Source organism: Aspergillus piperis, assembly GCF_003184755.1.
Source record: "Aspergillus piperis CBS 112811 unplaced genomic scaffold BO85scaffold_5, whole genome shotgun sequence".
Classification (NCBI taxonomy): Eukaryota; Fungi; Ascomycota; class Eurotiomycetes; order Eurotiales; family Aspergillaceae; genus Aspergillus; species Aspergillus piperis.
The window spans coordinates 703,956-720,799 of record NW_020291595.1 but is presented as its reverse complement, the minus strand read 5'-3'; the positions used below and the strand labels follow the sequence as shown (position 1 = coordinate 720,799).

Here is a 16,844-nt window from a genome sequence, read left to right as displayed (position 1 = left end):
TTTTCTTTTTCTTTTTCCTCTTTTCCTGCTTCTCAGCTTTCCCTTTTGTTAAGCGCTTTCCCCTTCACATATCGGCTACAGGATAGTCAGTCCCTACTTGCCCTTCGAACCCTACGATGTTTTGGGTACGTAACGCATTCCTCCTATTCGATTTGGCTTGCTTGTGCCTCGCTGTTGGTCTATTGTTGGCTGTTGGGATTTTTTTTTTTTTTTTTTTTTTTTTTTTTTTTTTTTTTTTGTTCATTCTTTAACAGAACGTTTTTCATATCTTTTCTGAAGCTGAAAAAGCAAAGGGTGTGACTGGTTCATATTCCGTCTTAAACATTCCGTTCCGTTGCCCGCCACTGTCGAGAGATTCCACACGGAAGTATCCCAGTTCCCAGGCGACCGTCCATTCTCTGTAAATCAAGACACACCAAGCTTTTTACCGTATTTCTCTTCGATCCGTGACCAGCCTTGTCGCTTAGTCTTTGTTCAAGTTGTGATCCTTCCGTTGCACGACAAAGCGCCATCACAATACCCTTGTTGGTGTGAACCCTGGCTCTCAGCTGGACGTGGGATATTCTTGCTCTCCCCACGCCAGTCCAACAACTAGAGACTTCAAAAACTCCTCATTGGGTCTCTTGCATGGGTCGTCGACGAGGATCATCTCGGGATTTTCTTTCTTTTTTTCTTCATTTGCAATTAGTTTCTGAAGAAAAAACTCCGTCTGGGTAGAGCTGGTCTCTCCTGCAAGAAATATCCCCTATTAGTACATCTCCACGTCGATTGTCGAGACATCTTTCCGTTCTTTTTTTTTTTTTTCTCTTCTCATTTTTCAATTCACACACAAACATGCATTCTCTTCTTCTTTGCTCGTCCCTGGTCGGACTTGCTTCTGCAGCAGAGCTCGGAAAGCGTCATGGAGGAGGCCATTCGTTCTATGAAATGCTCAATGACGACCTCGCTCGTCTCAGTCTGCTGGTCCTGGGCCTAATGGCCGCCTTCATCTATGTCTGGAAGATGTGGCATCGTCTTGCCAGTCATATGAGGCGACTGGCAAGTTTTAACAATGAACACCAGCGGTACTTCATTCGCCCCGACAGCATGCTCGCGAAAATCCACAACCATATCGTCTATGCCCCGTTGTTCCGTACACGCCACAACCGCGAGTTCCAGCTCTCCCGAGCTGTCAACATGGGCACGCTGCCCAGTCGGTTTCACTCCTTCATCGTGGTGGGCATTATCGTTATGAACGTCGTCCTTTGCGTTGTCACCGTACCCTATGGGACCGAGGAGTCCACGGTTGCGGGCCTGATCCGCAACCGCACCGGAACCATGGCGACAGTAAACCTTATCCCGGTGGTGCTCATGGCCGGCAGGAACAACCCCCTGATCACCCTGCTTCAAGTGCCGTTTGACACCTTCAATCTGATTCACCGCTGGCTCGCTCGCATTGTCGTCTTGGAGGCAATCGCCCATGTGTTTGCTTTCGCGATCCCGGAGGCTCAGGAAGGTATGTAGTTGCAACCCATGTCGGATTATGGTCCATATGTGCTAATAATTGTATAGCCGGCTGGAGTCTTGTTGGAATGCTTTTCGGAGAGAGCAGCTTCATGCTGAGTGGATTGATCGTAAGCATTTTATGAAAGACCCAGCTTGAATTTGACTAACCTGACTGTTAGGCTGGCTGCGCCTTCACTGCTCTTCTTGTGCACTCACCCTCCCCCATCCGCCATGCATTCTACGAGACCTTCCTCCACTTCCACATCGCGTTCGTTGCGCTTTCGTTCGCCTTCCTGTGGATACACTTGGATGGCCTGGTGTCTCAGAACTACCTCCTCGCCGCCATCATCCTCTGGGCTCTCGAGGTAAGCCTCCATGATCCTATTGAAGAATGAGACAGGATTAACCATGGTTATAGAGAGCCGCCCGAATCCTCATCATTGTGTACCGTAACTGCGGAAGGGAGTGCACGACAGCGCATGTCGAGACCCTCCCGGGCGATGCCCTGCGAATCACCCTGAAGATGGCACGGCCGTGGACCTTCAAGCCTGGCCAACACATGTACTTGTACATCCCATCCATTGGTTTCTGGATGAGCCACCCCTTCTCCGTCGGGTGGAGCGAAGCCGAAGAAATCCCCGCAAGCGAAAAAGGCATCCCTATGACCCAACAAGACCTTGCGAGTCTCCAGAAGACCACCGTCTCCTTGCTGATTCGTCGCCGCACTGGGTTCACCGACAAACTCTTTAAGCGTGCTCAAAACTCTCCCAGTGGACGGATTTCCTTGCGGGCGTTCGCAGAAGGCCCGTACGGCAGCATCCACACCATGGACTCCTACGGCACGGTCATGCTCTTTGCAGGCGGTGTCGGCATCACACATCAAGTACCATTCGTGCGGCATCTCGTCCAGGGCTTTGCCGAAGGGACCGTGGCGGCCCGTCGCGTTACCCTGGTCTGGATCATCCAGTCCCCCGAACACCTCGAGTGGATCCGGCCCTGGATGACCAGCATTCTGGCGATGGACCGCCGTCGCGAAGTCCTTCGGATCATGCTGTTCATCACCCGCCCGCGTAACACCAAGGAGATCCAGAGCCCCAGCACCACCGTTCAAATGTTCCCGGGTCGTCCTAACGTTGACACGCTGATCAACATGGAGGTCGAGAACCAGGTTGGAGCGATGGGAGTGCTGGTATGTGGAAACGGAAGCCTGAGCGATGATGTTCGACGGGTGTGCCGCAAGAGACAGGACCAAACGCAAGTGGATTTCATCGAGGAGAGTTTTACCTGGTAAGACTGGTGGACAGCCGCCTGCCTTTAAGTGAATGTTCAATGGAGGGCTGCTGCTCACTTGGCCCCCATTTGTGTCTCAGCACATCCACGCTTGGCAGCCATGTCCCTCAATTATCTACAGCCTATGGGCTAGTACCTGTGTGTTGGATCCTCTCGGTGTTTTCGGTTGCTATTGGTTTATACTTTTGTAGCTTGGGTAGTATATATAGTTGTTCCTTTTTATGCGTGGCTCTGAAGCTTGCGATTGCACATAACAATCAGGTTTTGCATAACTTTGTGCTTATTTGTGGAAACTTGTTTTTTTGTAAGCCATTGAAGCTAAACACTAGTACATTGCATTGCATGCTTACACGATCCTTTCTGTTCCCGGCCAGCTTCAATCTTCCAACCCATTAGGACTACTGGGCAGCAGTCAGTACCCATAATAGCGATCGATGTATGCATCCCGGCATCAGCAACACTGCAACACATTACTAACCCGCACCTACAAAGTAACATCTAAACCCCTGTACTTAATTCCGCCAACTACTAATCACGCAATCCCCAGTAACTAAATAAATTAACCGTACAGTAAGCCGGCATAATCCTAGTACGGCATCCCCGCCCGCTGAAAATAAATCCCCGATAGAAACAGCCGGATGCTTTTTCTGCAGCTTAGAAATCAAACCTCAAGCTCAAGTGGGGCTTACTGATGAATCAGCCGAAAATGGCATCATCATGTTTCCTAAAGTTAACTGTTACCCCCCATGAACTAACTAACTAACGTAGCTGTTCAATTGCATTAATCATCGTGTAGTAGTTATTTGGTCGGTCATGAGCGGGGTTCGTGTAGGATCCAGAGGCCTATTTAATGCCCGTTGTCTTCGTCGTCGCATTGCATCTTCTTTTGTATCATCATCACCACCTATTTACTTGAACTCAATTTTCTGTTCACGGATCCCTTCTTCTACTTCTTCTTCTTCTTCTCTGTATAGTACAGCTACAGCTGCAGCTACCACAATGAGCCGTCCCGACATCACCCTCTACACAGCGCAGACTCCCAATGGAATTAAGATTTCCATTGCGCTGGAGGAGCTTGGGTATGCCGTTATCTTCATAGGATAATTTAGCAATCAACTAACCGATAATCCAGTCTCCCTTACAAAGTCGAGAAGATCGATATCACCAAGAACACCCAGAAAGAGCCGTACGCTACCTACTCCATACCTCAACAAAAAAAATACCACCCTTTCCCCCAAACACCACTAACACCCATCCAGATGGTTCCTCGAAATCAACCCCAACGGCCGCATCCCCGCCCTGACCGACACCTTCACTGACGGATCCAAGATCCGCCTCTTCGAATCCGGCAGCATCCTCACCTACCTCGCAGAACAATACGACAAAGACCACAAGATCTCCTACCCGCAGGGCACCCGCGAATACTACGAACAGAACAGCTGGCTCTACTTCCAGAACGCCGGTGTCGGGCCCATGCAAGGCCAAGCGAACCACTTCCACCGGTACGCGCCCGAGCGCATCGAGTACGGCGTGAACCGCTACATCAACGAGACGAGACGGCTATACAGCGTGCTGGATGCGCACCTCGCCAAGTCCAAGTCCGGGTATCTTGTTGGTGATCACGTCAGTATTGCGGATATCTCGCATTGGGGATGGGTTGCTGCGGCCGGGTGGGCGGGAGTCGATATTGAGGAGTTTCCGAATCTCAAGGCGTGGGAGGAGCGCATGGCTGCTAGGGAGGGCGTCGAGAAGGGGAGACATGTGCCGAGTCCGCATACTATTAAGGAGGTTTTGAAGGATAAGGCCAAGGCGGAGAAGATTGCGCAGGAGTCGAAGGGGTGGATTCAGCAGGGAATGAAGGCGGATGCTAAGCATTAGTTGTTAGCTAGTATGTTTTAGTGATGATGTATATGATTGTTTGATTTTGCAATGATAAAGTTGTGAGTTGGTATTGATGCGAAAGTGCATAACTTACTTACTTAGCTACTGTTCTGTTCTGCTTCCCGCTTAGTCATCACCACGTGCCGGCCTAAAAGCCTTGCCACATCTCCCTCCCCAGCTTCTCTCGTCGCATCGCATCGCCGTCCTCTCGTCAAGGATCCTGCGAAGAAAGAAAGAAAGAAGAATATCTCTTTTTTGCTCGTATATCGGTCACATTAACAGCAGGGATAAATAGTCGTTCATCATGGCCTGGCGCAACCAGGGAATCACCGGGTCCAATAACATCCCTCTGGGCCGGAGACGGTTTGGAGGTGAGGAGGGCCCGGAGGATGAGAGTCGCACCGCGACGCCTGCTTCTATGCCTGGTGCTGGTGATTCGGCCTACAAGCGTGGCCGCAGCCCTGTCCGAGGTGAGTGCATAAACTATAACCGTCTTTCAATATTAAACAGCTGCTGATGCTATGATTAGCTGAACCCCCCGCCGACGGCGTCAAGAAGCGCAAGAAGCGTAACCGTTGGGGCGATGCGCAGGAAAACAAGGCTGCCGGTCTCATGGGTCTGCCGACCATGATTATGGCTAATTTCACCAATGAACAGCTGGAAGCGTATACCCTGCATTTGCGAATTGAGGAGATTAGCCAGAAGCTGAGGATTAATGATGTTGTGCCGGCTGATGGGGATAGGTTCGTCTCTCCTTCCCGTTGATGGCTGCTGCGCCCTTCCGGAAATCATGCTAACGGTTTTAGATCTCCCTCTCCCCCTCCTCAGTACGATAACTTTGGCAGACGTGTAAACACTAGGGAATACCGCTACCGGAAGCGTCTCGAGGATGAGCGCCACAAACTCGTCGAAAAGGCGATGAAGACTATTCCTAACTACCACCCGCCTTCTGACTACAGACGTCCTACTAAGACCCAGGAGAAGGTCTATGTGCCTGTGAATGACTATCCAGAGATTAACTTCAGTATGATAACTAACCCTCTAACTCCTAACCATTGCTGTATTTGTACTCTCCTGCACTCCTTGACTCTGCTGTGCTCGAGTCGGGCTTCTGATGAAGACTTCGCCGCCGGGCGTTGTTTATCTCCAGCTCGCTTCTTGCGAACCCTTGCTCTACCTGTTCTTTTGCTCCCACTTGCACCATTTTGCTCACACTCACCCGCCTGAAAGTACTTAAAACAGCTTGCACTAACACTTAGCTTTTTGCTATCTTTTAAAGTTGGCTTACTCATAGGACCTCGTGGTAATACCCTGAAGAAGATGGAGTCGGAGTCTGGTGCCAAGATTGCCATTCGTGGTAAAGGCTCCGTCAAGGAAGGAAAGGGTCGCTCTGATGCCGCTCATGCCAGCAACCAGGAAGAAGATCTTCACTGTTTGATTATGGCGGATACTGAGGAGAAGGTTAACAAGGCGAAGAAGTTGGTGCATAATGTCATTGAGACGGTATGTACCCCAAAGATGTTGTACAATGAAGTCCAGGTACTAATGGACACAGGCTGCTTCGATCCCCGAGGGTCAGAACGAGCTCAAGAGGAATCAGCTCCGAGAGCTGGCTGCACTCAACGGTACTCTCCGTGACGACGAGAACCAGGCTTGCCAGAACTGTACGTGCCCTTCATAATCTACTTAAGAATTATAGCTAACAAACACAGGTGGTCAAATCGGACACCGCAAGTACGACTGTCCTGAGCAGCGTAACTTCACCGCCAATATCATCTGTCGCGTCTGTGGTAACGCTGGTCACATGGCCCGTGATTGCCCCGACCGTCAGCGCGGCTCTGACTGGCGCAACAACAACGGTGGCTTCGGCGGCCGCAGGGCCATTGGCGGCGGTGATGCTGTCGACCGTGAGATGGAGGTATGTTCCCGCACATTCTTTTTCCAAGTACCCAGTACATAGTACTAACATCCTTCAGCAACTCATGCAAGAATTGTCTGGTGGCGCGCCCGGCGAAGACGGCCATGTCCCTCGTCGGATCGAGGCTGGCCCCGATCAAGGTTATGATGACCGCGACGTGAAGCCATGGCAGCGCGGACCTCCGCCCAGTGACGTGGCTCCCTGGCAGCAACGAGGCCGCGACCGCCGTGACGACTACGGCTCCCGCGACCACGGCAGTGCGCCTCCATGGGCTGCACAGGGCCGTGGTGGTGGCGGTGGCGGCGACTATGGCTATGGCTCACTCGGTGGTTATGGTGCACCTGGAGCTGCTGCTGCCTCCGCTGCTGCTCCTTGGCAACAGGCTGCTCCCCCGCCGCCCCCTGGCGGACAAGCATCGTACGGATACGGAGCTTATCCTGCGTACCCCGGCATGGGTGCCCCTGGCGCTCCTCCGGGTCTGAGTGTTCCTCCTCCGCCGCCGGGCATGCCATCGATGTACTACGGCTCTGGCAGCCCACCCCCTCCGCCTCCTGGCGAGGGTCCCCCGCCTCCGGTATGTTTGCTATCTATATGACTGAATGTACTACCGCTTACTGACATGATGATGCAGCCGCCTAGTGACCAGCCTCCCCCGCCTCCCCCTCCCGCTTAGGGGAGATGCGACATAAAAGTGGTTAATGTTGATGCGAACGATAGCTAGGGACACCGGTAGAAGAATCCGGCCCGGGTAAATTGATAGTGCACGTAGGACACTGGCGATGATAGTTTTTAACAACTCTCTCTGTGTAATAGTTAGGTAGTCCAGCATCAAGCGTTCTGCTGTAATTGTTTGCTTCCACTTTCTAATAATCATAGAATTAGTTTGCAGGGGGGGTACATCAATCCGTCTGCAAAATGTACGCATGGCTGCCCGTCGGCAAAGAAAAAAGTCGCTCGCTCGCTAAAGCCAATGACGTTAGGCACTAACTAGCATGGTCGCTACCGCGTAGAAACATGACTAGCAGTATCCGTAGATAAAGACAAGACCCGCCATAATAGTTGTATTTCTCGAGGTCCCCCAATTCTTATTAGACTAGAGAGTAATGGTTTATATTCCATCCACTTCGCTTTGTCTAGAAATCACCACCTTCGTGAGCTTTCCGCAACCGTCGCCCGCCGGGATTTCAGTCTAGCTAGCAAGCTACGTAGCTTGGTACTAACTAGCCGGCCGTTTCTCCACACTTTTTTCCCTTCTTCTCATTCCTCGAACCTAACTTTCCCCGGATCAAGTTAACCAGTTAAGATTCCGGCTGAGAGACTTTTTTTTCCCCCTCTCCCGCCGGGGCAGCTGTGAGAGAGCTTACTAGGCTCTTTACGTATACTTACTTACTCATTATTATTGTTATCTTGTAGTATTTGAGGGATAGCCGAGTTCTAAATAGAACCATGCAGGCTCCATCTGCCTCCACCTCAGGCTCCCACAGCGGCGGCAGCGGAGGAGGAGGAGTACTAGGAGGAGGAGGGGGAGGAGACACCCTCGCACCGTCGTCTTCGCATTCGCGCCGGCCGTGGCAGTCGCAGCAGTCGCAATCGCAACATCTCCGCCCGGCGATGACGACGACGGCGAGCAGTATTCGCTCTCAGCACAGTACACACAACAGCCATCATGAACATACTACCAGGTATCAGTCTTCCACGGGGAGTGGAATTGGTAATGCTGGGGAGAAAGAAGGAGGAGAAGAGAAATGGTACAAAATCCATCTCTTCCGCGGCATGATTCAGGATGTTAAGCGCCGTGCTCCGTTCTATTGGAGTGATTGGACTGATGCGTGGGATTATCGCGTTGTGCCCGCCACGGTGTATATGTATTTTGCTAAGTGGGTTCAATCCTCTTCTTTTTCTTCTTCATTTTTTCTTGTCTGGTGATGTTGTTGTGGTGCTGATTGTGTTGTGTTGTGTCGTGTAGTATTCTTCCTGCGCTGGCTTTCTCGTTGGATATGTTTGAGAAAACCAACCAGAGTTATGGCGTTAATGAGGTCTTGCTGGCGAGTGTGTTGGCTGCGGTGGTGTTTTCGGTCTTTGCGGCTCAGCCGTTGGTTATTGTGGGTGTTACTGGTATGTTTTTTGCTTTCTCGATCTCTTTTCTTCTTTTGTTTCTGAGCTGTTGTTGATCTGGTGGTGGTGGGATAGGACCTATTACTGTGTTTAATTACACGGTTTATGATATCATCTCCCCCCGGGGAACGAATTATTTGGCGTTTATGTGCTGGATTGGGATGTGAGTCTTCTTGCAGTTCTTATTCAGGCAGCTCGTGTGCTGATGATTGTAGATGGTCGTTGATCATGCATTGGCTGCTTGCCATTACCAATGCTTGTAATGGTCTCACTTATGTCACCCGTTTCTCGTGCGATATCTTCGGTTTCTATGTCGCCTTTATCTACCTCCAGAAGGGTATCCAAGTCCTCACTAGGCAGTGGGGAACCGCTGGTGAGACTTCCGCATACCTCAGTATCATGGTCGCCTTGCTAGTGCTTATGAGCGGCTGGATCTGTGGCGAGCTTGGTAATAGCAGTCTCTTCAAACGGTGGATTCGCAAGTTTCTGGAGGATTATGGCACGCCCTTGACCATTGTGTTCTTTACTGGGTTTGTTCATATCGGCCATATGAGGGACGTCGAGGTGGCGAGACTGCCCACTAGCAAGGCATTTTTCCCGACAGAAGAACGCCCGTGGCTGGTTCATTTCTGGGATATCAATGTCGGCGATGTTTTCCTTGCTATTCCGTTTGCGGTGCTGTTGACGATTCTATTCTATTTTGATCATAATGGTAAGTCAACATACAAGATCGCAAATGGTCAACTAAGTAACTGACCAAATAGTCTCGTCTCTCATCGCCCAAGGAACCGAGTTTCCTCTGCGCAAGCCAGCCGGCTTCCACTGGGACCTCTGGCTACTCGGAATCACCACCTTCGTGGCCGGTCTCCTGGGTATCCCCTTCCCCAACGGTCTCATCCCCCAAGCACCCTTCCACACGGCCGCTCTCTGCGTCACCCGCGACGTCGCCGACGAAGACGACACCAACAAAGGCAAAGCCATCCGCGTCACCGACCACGTCGTCGAACAACGCGTCAGCAACTTCGCCCAAGGCCTCATGACCCTCGGCACCATGACCGGCCCTCTGCTCATTGTTCTGCACCTGATCCCCCAAGCCGTCCTGGCCGGCCTCTTCTTCATCATGGGCGTCCAAGCCCTCCAAGGCAACGGCATCACCCAGAAACTCATCTTCCTCGCACAAGACAGCGGTCTCACGCCAGCATCCAACCCGCTCAAGCGCATTAAACGCCGTCTCTCCATCTGGGTGTTCGTTATCCTGGAGCTGATCGGCTTCGGCGCCACTTTTGCCATTACACAGACTATTGCTGCCATCGGTTTCCCGGTTATTATCCTGCTGCTTATCCCCGTCCGCTCGTTCTTGTTCCCCTGGTGGTTTACACAGGAGGAATTGTCCATTCTGGATGCCCCGACTGCTAGTCCATTCACTATGGAGAGTGTGGGCGGGACGCATGGGCTGAGTGACGCTGCTGCTGCTGCTGCTTCAGGTCGGGATGATGATCGTCGTGATTCGAAGAATGGGGGTGGTGGTGATGGGGTTATGATGCGGAGGGATGAGAGCTCGTCGGAGTCGGCTGTTGAGGATGATTTGGAGCGAGGTGAGGCGTATGAGATGCAGAGGTTGGGTGTAAGGCGGAGGAGTACGACTGGTGGGGTGGAGTAGGTGTATTTTCCCATGAGGGAAAGCGCTGCAGTGCAGGTGATGGGCTAAAAGTATATAATGGTTTTGATTTTGGAGATATATAATGGTGAGATGATAGATAGTCTAGTATATAATTCAAGATGCATCAAGTGCAGTATTTCGGGTTGATGATATTTTCGATTGCTTACTAGGGTATAGATTGAAGCCCACTCTTAAGCGTCACTGTTCATTCCCAGGTAAGATTGTCCGTTTTCCACCTCTTTACCCACCCTTTTTCCTTACATGAGAAACGTTCATCTACATCGAATGGGTGTAGACTTACTCAACTAGCTGCCCGTGGAATGTAACCTTGAAGTAGCCATCATATGATATCAACTTAATATAGACGCACTCTTTAGGAATCGTATCTACGCACTGTATTACCTACCTACGTATCTTTCCTAATCTACCAATGCTTAGTAGGTATATAATGGGGCAAAATGAGCGACAGTCAACTTGATAGAAGGACACATTTGCCTATTTGGGCTGGTTCTCTCCTCCTAGGGTCTGGTCGTGGCCCAGAAGCTATGCCATGCGTGCTAGTATAGGTTGGTCAAATGATATGAATGGCATTGCTTGAGGCCGGGGACTGTGGCTTAGATACAACTAGGTCGATGGGCTCGTCGCTTTGGGATTGCGCTAGCTGGTCTCTGAGGAAAGTTAATTGTGTATGCTATGCCATAGTGTTTTATTTGTGGGATACCGTTTCTAGCTTTATTTCGCAATTCAGGGACTCTCCTTTTTTGTCTGGTAAAGCAGATGTTGAGGGGTCCCGTTGAGCTTGTTTTTTGGTGTTTTGATATTGATGTGCATTGAGGGGGGTTTCTTCTTATGCGGACTCTTCGCCAATGAGTGGTTCAGTTCATGAAGTACATTTGTAGGATAGCCAAGAATATCATTCTTGAAGGTCGGTGGCAATCGACTGCGTGGTGAGAAGCATGTTGATTCAACCTCTTCTTGCTCGCTTATGTTCCTCGGTATATTTTTAATTTTCGGTTCCACCACTACAGCAATAGGGTATATTTGCGTTCGTCCATCGGTATTGGTATTAGATCTCTCGATTTCCCTTTCTGCTTGTGGCGTCTCGATCGTTCTCTGCGTCAAGGTGGTCCCGAATACGTAAACCGTAGCTGTCCAATTTGATATGAAGGATCAAGGATCGTCATTTTATCTGAGCTCTCCAAATTCGTTAGCTTGCAGTTCAATAGCACATTTCCAAGCAAATTGAAAGGAAGCCCACCAGGTGCTGGAAATGAACTAGATATGAAGTATCACCTCTGATCATTCTTCGTTCCAATTGGTAGCAATCCAACTATTGTAGCACTCTCTTCCATTTCACAATTGAAATGATACTGTGCGCAATCCCGCGCAATCCCCGTCAAGTAGATACAGCGTAGATCGTCTGAGCAATCTGACGCCATCCAGATTGACCTTACTGTCGCTTCTCCATCGACTCAGGCCTCAGTTTGTAAACACGACAAACAAGGAAGGCGCGATCAATCCCACGCTGCTCTCCTCTGCCTCGCTCCTTCCTCATCTAGATCTTAACACGCGTTGTTGCCCCTTCAACTCGCCATCGACGTGTTTCCGCTCTCTCTTTCTGTTTCTTCCTTATCTTCTCATCCTCCTATACCTCTCTGTATCCTCACATCTGATTTCATCTTCTCTTATCCGACTTAGTCCTTTTCGTGGGCGTCAAGGTATAAAAGGCCTCTTCTCTCTTCCTCTTCCTCTTCTTCCTTCTTCCTCCCCAACCTACTCCGATCTCTTGAGCGCTCATCCCCTCCGTTACTTCCTTTGATCATTGACCATCAGCACACACAGCCCAAAAACCCCCAAGAAATACAATAAACAACAAAAATCTCCCGGCATTGTCGCAGCCATGCAGGCGAGCAAAGGTGTGCCGCTTTCGGACCCGGCGTTGGACCGGCCGAGATTGAAAACAGACATGTGCAAGAACGTGGACTTGCCAATGTCTGCGTTTGCGATTAACCACTTGGTAAGTTCAGGCCTCTGTTTGCATTCCCTCGATTCGTTCAATATGCATCATGTGGTGTAATGCACTGGCGTTCCTGTCACCGCCGTCGGCCGCGTCGTACGGCGTATTCCCTTGGTCTTTTCACCGTCCTTCTTTATACGTGCTGGGAATCTCCGGGATATTCCCTTCCTCCGACCCATTACCTTCTCCCCTGCTTCCAAATCTAAAGGGACTTGCCGGTCTATTTACTCTGTACAACCCATTTGGAAGGACATCACCTGCAGGAAGTCGCCTATTCACCCCATTTCATTGGGCAAACGCCTCCTGCTACCACTATCATGCCGGGATTCACCTTTCCACTATTCCTTCCATGTAGGAAGTTGACTTCCATATTCCTATTTCACTGGCTCTATTGCTTCACAATATGTGGGAATGTCCGTTTCTCGACAGGAATATAAATATCCCCTTGATCTCTCTCCCAGGGTTTCTTCTTCTTCCTTCTCCATCACCCTATTCTACTTTCATATCCACTCGTGTGCTTCCTTTACAATCCATTCTCGTTTATCGCTTTTTCTTTTCGTTTTTACACTTTCAAAGCGATTATCTTGCATTACACCTGCATTCGTCATGGACAACATTGAAGCCATCAATAAACTCCCAGGGGGTCTCCGTCACTTGAGAATTCGTACTGATGAGGAGTTCCAAAAGTACTCTGTACCAGTGGAGACTGTCCCCCGTCCAGGTTTCAATACAACCGGAAAAGAAGTCGAGCTTTCGCTCAATGCCTACCCCATTACGAAGTTCCCAAGCCGAACCGTTTATCAGTACGATGTAGGTTGCGCCCCAGATGAATCACTTCTCTATTGCTAACCTTTATAGGTTCACATCGGCACCGGACTGGAGAAGTTCATTGTCAATAAGAAGGTGTGGAATTCCAGGGCTCGAAGGGCGGCTTTGAAGAGCATTGTCTATGATGGCTCGAAGCTTGCATGGTAGGTAGACCACCGAGTATCTTACAGGGCACTGCTTATGTTACAACCAGGTCGATGAACCTCTACAAAACCGAATTCAATGAGGAAATCAATCTTGACGTTGAAGAGGGTCGGCCCGTGAGGAAAGGCATAGAGAAGGACAAGAATACCTTCCGTCTGCTTGTCCGGCATACCAGAACAGTCAACCTGGCCGTGTTGAATGCTTGGCTCTCTGGTCAGGCGTCCTTCGACGATGGAGTGCTGGAGGCGATGAGTAAGTACCCACTCTTTTCCCTGATGTTATTAGAGACTGACCGACAATCCCCAGATTTCCTTGACCATGTTCTCAGAGAACACCCCAGCTCACAGCTTTTGGCCATCAAACGTTCCTTTTTCGATGAAAATGGCGGGAAGGGAGAGCTGGGAGGGGGCGTCATTGCTCTTAAGGGAATGTATCAATCCATTCGGCCTGCCATCGTGAGACTGCCCTTATTCTACCTTACCCCGGTCTTTGATCTAACTGTTATCTCAGGGTGGTAGACTTATTGTCAATGTCGACGTCTCAAATACATGCTTTTGGGCCCGTATTAGCCTGACAGGCGCGGCACTGGAGATTTGTGACGCCAGAGACCACCAGCATCTATGCCATCTGCTTAGGCCCAAACCGGATGGATATGGCGGAGTTACTGAATCGGAACTTTTCCAAGAAGTCAGTAGACGGCTCCGAAAGCTCGTTGTGGCTCCATTCTACGGAGGATGCCCAGTCCTGGGAGTCCGGTTCACTGTCAAGGGGCTTATTAACGGCAACGCGCGCCAGTACATGGTTGACATAAAGGACAAGGCTACCGGCAAGATTAACCGGATGAGCGTCGAGCAGTACTTCAAGACCAAGTACAACCTGGTCCTCAACGACTGGGCACTTCCCATGGTAGAGATGACCAAGAAAGATGTGGTCTACCCTATGGAGGTCTTGACCATCCAGGGTCTCCAGCGCTTTCCTTTTAAGTTGAATGAAACCCAGACAGCTCAAATGATCAAATATGCGGCGTCTCGTCCGAAAGACAGGCTCGAGACAATTCTCACTTCTAAGAGAACACTTGCCCACGACCAAGACCCTGTCCTTAACAACTTTGGGCTTAAGATCAGCAATACCATGATGAAGACCAAGGCTCGGCTTCTACCAAGTCCCGCCGTCATGTTCGGCAACAACCAGCGCATCGAGCCTGGTGTTAGTGGCCGCTGGGATCTCCGCGGAAAGAAGTTCTACACAGCAAATCCACAGCCCCTTCAAGCATGGGGGATTGGCTATTTCCCTGGAAGACGCAACGTTATCAGTAACGACCAGGTAGTCAGATTCGCCGACAACTTTATGAAGACCTATGCTGGACATGGAGGCACAATTACCCGCCGTCCTGTGATCATCGAGCTCAAAGAAGACATCGGTGAAGCGATCAAAAAGCTTTATGAGGGCGCCGGAAAGGCAAATCAAGAGGACCCCCAGTTGCTTCTTGTCATCGTCCCGGATAAGAATTCCTTCACCTATACCCGTATCAAGAAGTCGTGTGACTGCCGCTGGGGCGTGCCTTCTCAGGTCCTACAGGCGGGTCATGTCAACAGGGGTAATCCCCAATATGTTTCCAATGTCCTCATGAAGGTGAACGCTAAGCTTGGAGGTGTCACAAGTCGAGCTGTATCAAAGGTGCAAGGAGCGACCTTGCGTCCAGGCTCAATGATTATTGGCGCTGACGTGACTCATCCTCCCATGGGTGTCTGGTCACCCTCAATGGCGGCAGTTTCCGTGTCCAAGGATCCCTATGGTAGCAGCTACTTCGGTGCTTGCGAAGCAAACATGGATCGTATAGAGATCATCTCGCGGACCAGTATGGAGTTTATGCTCGCCCCTCTTGTTCGTGAATGGATAACCACTATCGGACAGGGACGCGCGCCTAAGTACGTTTACTACTTCCGTGATGGTGTTTCTTCCGGTCAGTTCGAGCACGTACTCAATCAAGAGGTCATAAATATCAAGAGCGTCATTACTCAGCATAACATGAATCAGTGGGATGGTAAAATCACTGTGGTGGTTGCTAACAAGCGTCACCATTTGCGAGCATTCCCCAAGTCGGGCGATCGCAATGCTGCTGACAAGAACGGTAACCCGCTGCCCGGTATTCTGATTGAGAAAGATGTGACCTCTCCACATGACTGGGATTTCCTCCTCTATTCGCATATTGCTCTGCAGGGAACTTCGCGGCCCGTTCATTATCATGTTATCCTCGACCAGATAGAGCACAAGCCCCATGAGCTTCAGAACATGATTTATGATCATTGTTACCAGTACATCCGGTCTACGACTTCGGTCTCCTTGTGTAAGTTGCCTTACTTCCATTTTGTGAGGTTTATAGTGCTGACATGTATGAAACATTAGACCCTGCCATTTACTATGCGCACCTTATCGCTAGTCGTGCCCGCAGCCACGAGGATGTTCCGGCCAGCTCTGGCCCACAGAGCGGTAACACGATCAAGCTCACGAATCCCAAGCCTAAGAACAGGCCAATTGACCCTAAGCTACTGCCAATCATCAACCGGAGGAACAGACTGCCCTGGCAGATGTGGTACATCTAGACAGAAGTTGGCGTAGTGGAGATATTGGTTGCTTTTTCTCTTTAGTATTTTACACAGCGATGTCCGGTACATCGTCTGATCTGCTTGCTATTGCCGTACTCGGATTGCGTCGGCTCAACACTGAAGTTCAGGTAGCATAACCCTTTGACTCTAACTTACCAGCCTTGATGGTAGGACGGTTTAGGTCGATAGGGATTGCAGGCCAGATCATTGGCGTACCGTACCATAGTCCTTGAGTTTCAATCAAGTTTTATTGCTTTACCAGTTGTGCACAAGAGCTCGTAGCCAGTAGGGCAATTAGTAGATCACCTCTGAATATTAAAAGATTTATCAGACTAGGTCGGTCACGGACAAGCCGGACAGTATAGGTCAGGTTAAGCCAACAAGCGGGTGCGCCAAACCTACCAATCAGCAAGCCAAGATGGAGAGATCGTACAAAGCCCAACAGAGAGCGCGCCACAAACATTGAACCACCACAAACCAAAAAATATAAGAAAATCGAAGGCGGTGTAGTTCACAAATAATAAGATGCAAATCTGAACCATCATACTAAACCACCCAGCCAGGAGCGTCGAGTATAGTAGAGTAAGTAAGGCTACCACTGATATTCGGAGGACTGAGGGTAGCTATCCACCTACCTATCTACGTATCTATACTACACCAGTAAAATATGAGGCTTGGACCTAGATTTTCTATTTTACATCTTGGCTTTATTTATGTTAATACTTTCATTACTTGTATTAATCACAGAAAAATGGGTGAAGGATGGGTATGTAGATGAAGGTATTGAGATAAGATGTGGTGAGATAGGATGCGATGCAGATGGTGGGGGCATTTGCGTGACAATGTATTATTGAATATGTAAAAATCCTGTTTCTATATGGAGCGGGTGTATTTAGTCTC

The 16,844-nt window shown here is 50.0% G+C and overlaps 6 protein-coding genes across 6 annotated transcripts; all 6 read left to right on the top strand.

The window, feature by feature from the left end:
- The first annotated feature begins 804 nt into the window (after positions 1–804).
- On the top strand, positions 805–3,131 carry BO85DRAFT_393364 (ferric reductase family protein). Its single transcript, XM_025656878.1, has 4 exons — positions 805–1,495; positions 1,552–1,613; positions 1,665–1,850; positions 1,904–3,131. The coding sequence occupies exons 1-4, from the start codon at positions 835–837 to the stop codon at positions 2,774–2,776; spliced, it is 1,782 nt and encodes a 593-aa protein (XP_025517589.1). The 5' UTR covers positions 805–834; the 3' UTR covers positions 2,777–3,131.
- A 397-nt stretch (positions 3,132–3,528) lies between these two features.
- On the top strand, positions 3,529–4,724 carry BO85DRAFT_447553 (glutathione S-transferase family protein). The gene is made up of 3 exons (XM_025659747.1): positions 3,529–3,854; positions 3,908–3,961; positions 4,035–4,724. The coding sequence occupies exons 1-3, from the start codon at positions 3,775–3,777 to the stop codon at positions 4,651–4,653; spliced, it is 753 nt and encodes a 250-aa protein (XP_025517588.1). The 5' UTR covers positions 3,529–3,774; the 3' UTR covers positions 4,654–4,724.
- A 69-nt stretch (positions 4,725–4,793) lies between these two features.
- Positions 4,794–6,014, top strand: BO85DRAFT_247891 (uncharacterized protein). Its single transcript, XM_025654908.1, has 3 exons — positions 4,794–5,126; positions 5,186–5,399; positions 5,463–6,014. The coding sequence occupies exons 1-3, from the start codon at positions 4,961–4,963 to the stop codon at positions 5,881–5,883; spliced, it is 801 nt and encodes a 266-aa protein (XP_025517587.1). The 5' UTR covers positions 4,794–4,960; the 3' UTR covers positions 5,884–6,014.
- BO85DRAFT_247892 (uncharacterized protein) lies at positions 6,015–7,605 on the top strand. The gene is made up of 4 exons (XM_025654909.1): positions 6,015–6,159; positions 6,212–6,320; positions 6,369–7,148; positions 7,206–7,605. Exons 1-4 carry the CDS (start codon positions 6,146–6,148, stop codon positions 7,245–7,247), a joined length of 945 nt encoding a protein of 314 aa, XP_025517586.1. The 5' UTR covers positions 6,015–6,145; the 3' UTR covers positions 7,248–7,605.
- Positions 7,606–8,185: 580 nt separating this feature from the next.
- BO85DRAFT_367121 (anion exchange family protein) lies at positions 8,186–10,349 on the top strand (the record flags this gene model as incomplete). Its single annotated transcript, XM_025655809.1, has 5 exons — positions 8,186–8,451; positions 8,541–8,689; positions 8,765–8,852; positions 8,905–9,401; positions 9,454–10,349. The coding sequence occupies 5 exons, from the start codon at positions 8,186–8,188 to the stop codon at positions 10,347–10,349; spliced, it is 1,896 nt and encodes a 631-aa protein (XP_025517585.1).
- A 1,900-nt stretch (positions 10,350–12,249) lies between these two features.
- On the top strand, positions 12,250–16,201 carry BO85DRAFT_476311 (putative eukaryotic translation initiation factor eIF-2C4; the record flags this gene model as incomplete). Its single annotated transcript, XM_025662771.1, has 7 exons — positions 12,250–12,366; positions 12,943–13,176; positions 13,225–13,337; positions 13,388–13,590; positions 13,645–13,793; positions 13,849–15,685; positions 15,745–16,201. The coding sequence occupies 7 exons, from the start codon at positions 12,250–12,252 to the stop codon at positions 15,939–15,941; spliced, it is 2,850 nt and encodes a 949-aa protein (XP_025517584.1). The 3' UTR covers positions 15,942–16,201.
- Between the last annotated feature and the right edge of the window lie 643 nt (positions 16,202–16,844).

Coding starts and splice junctions, on each gene's coding strand:
- BO85DRAFT_247892 (XM_025654909.1), top strand. Junction 6,321..6,368: donor GAACCAGGCTTGCCAGAACT/GTACGTGCCCTT, acceptor TAACAAACACAG/GTGGTCAAATCGGACACCGC. Junction 7,149..7,205: donor GCGAGGGTCCCCCGCCTCCG/GTATGTTTGCTA, acceptor ATGATGATGCAG/CCGCCTAGTGACCAGCCTCC.
- BO85DRAFT_447553 (XM_025659747.1), top strand. CDS start 3,775: ATGAGCCGTCCCGACATCACCCTCTACACAGCGCAGACTCCCAATGGA. Junction 3,855..3,907: donor ATTGCGCTGGAGGAGCTTGG/GTATGCCGTTAT, acceptor CCGATAATCCAG/TCTCCCTTACAAAGTCGAGA. Junction 3,962..4,034: donor AAGAACACCCAGAAAGAGCC/GTACGCTACCTA, acceptor ACACCCATCCAG/ATGGTTCCTCGAAATCAACC.
- BO85DRAFT_393364 (XM_025656878.1), top strand. CDS start 835: ATGCATTCTCTTCTTCTTTGCTCGTCCCTGGTCGGACTTGCTTCTGCA. Junction 1,614..1,664: donor TCATGCTGAGTGGATTGATC/GTAAGCATTTTA, acceptor CCTGACTGTTAG/GCTGGCTGCGCCTTCACTGC. Junction 1,851..1,903: donor TCATCCTCTGGGCTCTCGAG/GTAAGCCTCCAT, acceptor CCATGGTTATAG/AGAGCCGCCCGAATCCTCAT.
- BO85DRAFT_247891 (XM_025654908.1), top strand. CDS start 4,961: ATGGCCTGGCGCAACCAGGGAATCACCGGGTCCAATAACATCCCTCTG. Junction 5,127..5,185: donor TGGCCGCAGCCCTGTCCGAG/GTGAGTGCATAA, acceptor TGCTATGATTAG/CTGAACCCCCCGCCGACGGC. Junction 5,400..5,462: donor GTGCCGGCTGATGGGGATAG/GTTCGTCTCTCC, acceptor TAACGGTTTTAG/ATCTCCCTCTCCCCCTCCTC.